This window comes from Crinia signifera, chromosome 4 (genome assembly GCF_055691185.1).
Source record: "Crinia signifera chromosome 4, ASM5569118v1, whole genome shotgun sequence".
NCBI lineage: Eukaryota > Metazoa > Chordata > Amphibia > Anura > Myobatrachidae > Crinia > Crinia signifera.
Genome location: NC_139220.1, coordinates 281,956,879 through 281,961,653, shown reverse-complemented (window position 1 = coordinate 281,961,653; position 4,775 = coordinate 281,956,879). Strand labels below are relative to the sequence as shown.

The window sequence follows — 4,775 nt, the reverse complement described above, 5'->3', positions numbered from 1 at the left end:
AAGCTGTTTCCTTGCAAATTATGTGACTATAATGTGACAATATTTACATCATGCTACATACTAGGAACTGCCAAGGTGATGGGATATATAAATATATATTTTCCACATATTTTATGTATTTTCTGTCATAATGTACAGGTATAATATAATTGATTTATTTTTGTTGAGCAAGTGGCATAAGTTGTGCATATATTTTTATCTTTAATATGGTTAAAATGTATTTGCATTTTTCATAGATATATTATGTTCTAAAAATCTGTGTGAGCTACAGTACAGTACTGTAAGTCCCATAAATGAATTTCAGAACTGTTATGAATTTACACTAGAGAAGAGACGTTTAAGGGGGGACATGCTCAACATGTACAAATATATCAGGGGCCAATATAAGGAACTGTCAAACACCCTTTTTACTGCTAGACAGGAATCTAGGACATGAAGGCACAAGTTTAGATAAGAAGAAAAAAGATTTTGTTCCCTTAGAAGAAAAAACTTATTTACGGTCAGAGCAGTCAAACTTTGGAACAATCTTCCTGGGGAAGTGGTGTCGGCAGAGACAATAAATATGTTCAAATTAAGGTTGGATAAACATTTATTGGTTAAAAACATCCATGGGTACAAATAGAAATCAGAATTTGTCTTTAAAAATTTCACAACATACTATACAAGGAATAAGCTATTAAAACCTAGGATGAACTACAGTAGATGGCCGCAAGTCTTTATTCAGCCTTACCTACTATGTAACTATGTAACTATGAATGGAGTGCACTGGTATAATTTGGGGGTTATACTGGTATCCTCAAAGTGGAGGAATATGGGATAAGTCATTTAAAAAGTGTTATAATTCATGCTTTGTTGAATGTTTTTTTATCAATAATTATATGTACTGTACATACTATAACTTGTATATTCAATACAATTATTGTAAGTAATGGCTAATTTGTTGCTTTATTTAATTCCACCAACCAGCACAATCCAGATGGACGAATGTCCCAACAGTACAGTGACTGATTTCTACATCGTAGCGTTCTCCACCTATGAAGCAGGACAACTTGTTCTATTCATTGGAGTTTTACTGATGTATCTAATGACTGTGACTGGAAACCTATTAATTGTTATACTTATCTGCCTGGTGCCGCAGCTTCACACCCCAATGTATTTCTTCCTGTGTAACCTATCAGTGGCAGATATTGCATATGTGTCAAGCACTCTCCCAAAGCTGTTGTCCATATTTATAACAAAGGACCATGGGATGTCCTTTCCCGCCTGCATTACTCAGTTCCAATGGTTTACATTATCAGTTATTTGTGATATATTCACTCTGACCTCTATGTCATATGACCGATATGTCGCAGTCTGTAAGCCCCTGCAATATCATCTGATCATGAGTAGGAGACTATGCAATATAATGGCTGCTTCCTCCTGGCTTATATCTACTATAAACTCCCTAATGTATTCAATCCTCACATCCATGTTGTCCTTCTGTTCCTCACACACAATTGACCATTTCTTTTGTGACCTGAAAACATTGTATACAATCACCACTAGTGATACCACAAGCAGGGAAATCCTTATGTTATTTGAAGATATATGTTTTGCTTTTTTACCCTTATCTCTCACTGTAACCTCCTATGTATACATTATCTCCGCCATAATGAAGATCCGTTCTTCAGGGGGACGTTTCAAAGCTTTCTCCAGCTGCACCTCCCATCTCACCACAGTCATATTATTCTATGGACCAATCATCTTCTTGTATGTTAAACCAAAGTCTGAACATGATAAAGAACAGGACAAGTTGTTGTCATTACTCTATATGGCTGTGGTCCCAATGTTAAATCCATTTGTCTATAGCTTACGGAACAAAGAGGTTTTGGGAGCCATCAGTAAAGTTACCACAATCAAGAGACATTAACTTTCCATGCAATCAGTTAAAAAATAAGCATATTTCTATTAACATTTAAAAATTTCCACTTACACCTATATAATGAAAATAAATCTATTGTAACGAATAGGGTCATGTTACAAATTCATAATTTACTCTTTCTTTGTGCCAACCTGTCTGCCTGCTGAATTTCTTTGTTGCCAACAACCAACTAACATTGTAAAAGCAATCTGGCAGAAAGAGTATCCTGGTTTAGATCACCGTCTTCATTTATCTAAGCTTTTATTTATTTATTCATTTATTTATTTTTATTTAAATTCAAATACTGGATTCATCTCTGGATTAATCTCAAATCTCAAAGGTCTTTGGAACTATATTTTTTACATGTTGCTTTTTTTGTGGGCTTGCAAGTTTTTGTAGCAATACTGTACACCTAGAAAGGTTATTTTCTATGGAAGCAAAACTGGAAGTTGGTAATTGTTTACTTAAGAATAAGTTTAAGGTACTCTGGCACATATGAGCAGGACCGGTGTAAGACTTCTTGGCACCTTAGGTAAAACAAATGAACTAATTAATTGCACCCTGTGTACGGGGCTTTACTCCTAGGCATCCTTAATTTTTTTTTTTTTATAGGAAAACTCAGTGGCACCCCTCCCACCCAAGTCACCAGTGTGCTAGGCAGTTGCCTCAAAAGATGCCTAAGGGTAGACCTAGCCCTTTATGAGAGTCAAGTTCTTTTTTAGCATGGAAAGAACTGTGGGTCAATGAGATGTCCAAGTCTTCCCTTCAATTAATGCACACACCTGCCATATCACAGGCCCTAATGTCTTCACCATAAATCCATGTTTAGTACTTTTTTTTACAAAATATTTTTTTCCCCTGTTTCGAAACAGGAAATGCAACTTTAAAGTAGAGATGTGCGGGCTAGGATTCCCCAGATCCGAGCCCTCACCAACGGTATGAATCCAAGCCCGGATCCGAGCGGTGCTCGGAGCTTCCCCCCTGACTCGGATCCGGGCACGTGGGCAAAATGGCATTGCTCGGCGTCATTGCCCAGCGAGATCATGGAACCTGTAAATTCCACAACCCTGTGCCGTCATCTTCACTCCAGTCTTGGAGCAGTGGGAAAGGGTGTGCTGCTGCTGCTGCTGCTGCTGCTGCTGCTGTTGTGTATACTGTCTCTGCTGGGGCCTCTCTCCTTTATGTTCAGTGGGATCATCATCACCATTGCAAGGACGACTGCTGTGTACTGTCTCTCCTAGTCCTTTGTGCTGGGGCCTGCATGTGCTCTTGTATAGTCCCCTGGTGCTGCTAGTGCCTGCCGTAAACTGCCTAGTGGCTGCTGCCAGTACCACCTACCTACTTAACTACCTACTGCAGACTTCCAGTCTGCTGGTGCCCTGCCAACCAGTACCTAATACCTATTGCATGCAGTATATATATAATTCCAGTCTGCTCCCTGCTGTTGCCACTGGCTACCAGTACCTATTGCGTTATATAAATCCAGTGTGCTGTTGCCCCTGGCGACCAGTACCTAACGCAGTATTTTATAATTCCAGTCTGCTGATACCCTGCCAACCAGTACCTATTGCAGAGAGTGTGATAAATTCATATATATGTAGTGATTTACAGGCATACAATGCCATACTAGTTTTTCTTAATATAAGATATATTCGGGCAGATGTATTAAGCTTTAACAAGAGATAAATGCAAGGGTGATAAGGAGAGATAAACGTCCGGCCAATCACCTGCTAACTGCCATGTTACAGGCTGTGTTTGAAAAAAGTCAGTAAGGAGCTGATTGGCTGGACGTTTATCTCTCCTTATCACCCTTGCATTTATCTCTTGTTAAAGCTTAATACATCTGCCCCAATGTGCTATAAACATATGCTATCCCCACAGGGGACATTGTCTGAGTGATGAACAATTCCCAGCTGTCTCTACAACTGTTGAAGAGGTCAGGAGTTGGTCACATGACCAGGGTCAGGGAATGACAGTTGAGAGGGAGCAAGAGTTGGGCTGTGCAGTCTGTGAGGAGAAGATAAAGAGTCTCTGTGAAGAGGGGCAGTGAGTAGGAGTTGAGCCCGGCAGCAGTCAAAAAGAAGAGAGGGGTGTGGTGAGTACGGAGCCAGCCCCCAAAGCAGTATAGTGCAGCCTCCGGACAGCCCCTTACAGATTAAAGCCTGGCTGCAAGTCTCCATAGAGACATTGATGGACAGCTAAAGGGACACCTTTAGTGATTACTTTGTGAAGAGGGATATGTATATATTAATCAGTATCCTCCCAGTATAAATCTCAGCTGTACAGTATAAATACAGACTACTTCACAACCAGCTTATGTTGTCAGGGAAAGACAGTTTCTCCAGGGACAGTTTACAGAGCACCCTCACAGGCAGCCTAGGCCATCCCCAGTTCTGCCTACTGCACTAGACACAGAGCAGCTAAAACAGTGCAGACTGACAGCTTATACCCACGCCCCGGCTGCAGCACCTTAGGAGATGGTAATACAGTACAAGCGGTGATGGTGATGGTTAATACAGATTTACTAAAGTAAAAGTGCATATGAAAGGTTTCAGAAACAGTTACAGTGCAACCAAAGTCCAGCTTCTTACCTAGCCAATAAGTCTTTGCACAGTGAACTTATGACTAAACCAGCTGACAGTTGCACAGCTTGAGAAAAATGAGAATTAACCCTTTGAATAGGTATATATATATCCGAGAATATGGAGTGAAGAAAGTTTATATTAGCAAGCCCTTCAGTCAACCAATTTAAACCCTTTTGGATTACAAAAGTTAACCATTAACCAGTTAATCCTATAGTGAAACCGTCCCATTTGTCTTATCAGAGAGAGAGATGGTCAAGTAGACTTTGGACACCCAACATCTCCCTAAAAAT

The 4,775-nt window shown here is 40.0% G+C and overlaps 1 protein-coding gene across 1 annotated transcript; it reads left to right on the top strand.

The window, feature by feature from the left end:
* The first annotated feature begins 928 nt into the window (after window positions 1-928).
* On the top strand, window positions 929-1,909 carry LOC146073077 (olfactory receptor 5AR1-like). The gene has a single exon (XM_083180257.1). It carries the CDS (start codon window positions 929-931, stop codon window positions 1,907-1,909), a length of 981 nt encoding a protein of 326 aa, XP_083036383.1.
* The last annotated feature ends 2,866 nt before the right edge of the window (window positions 1,910-4,775 follow it).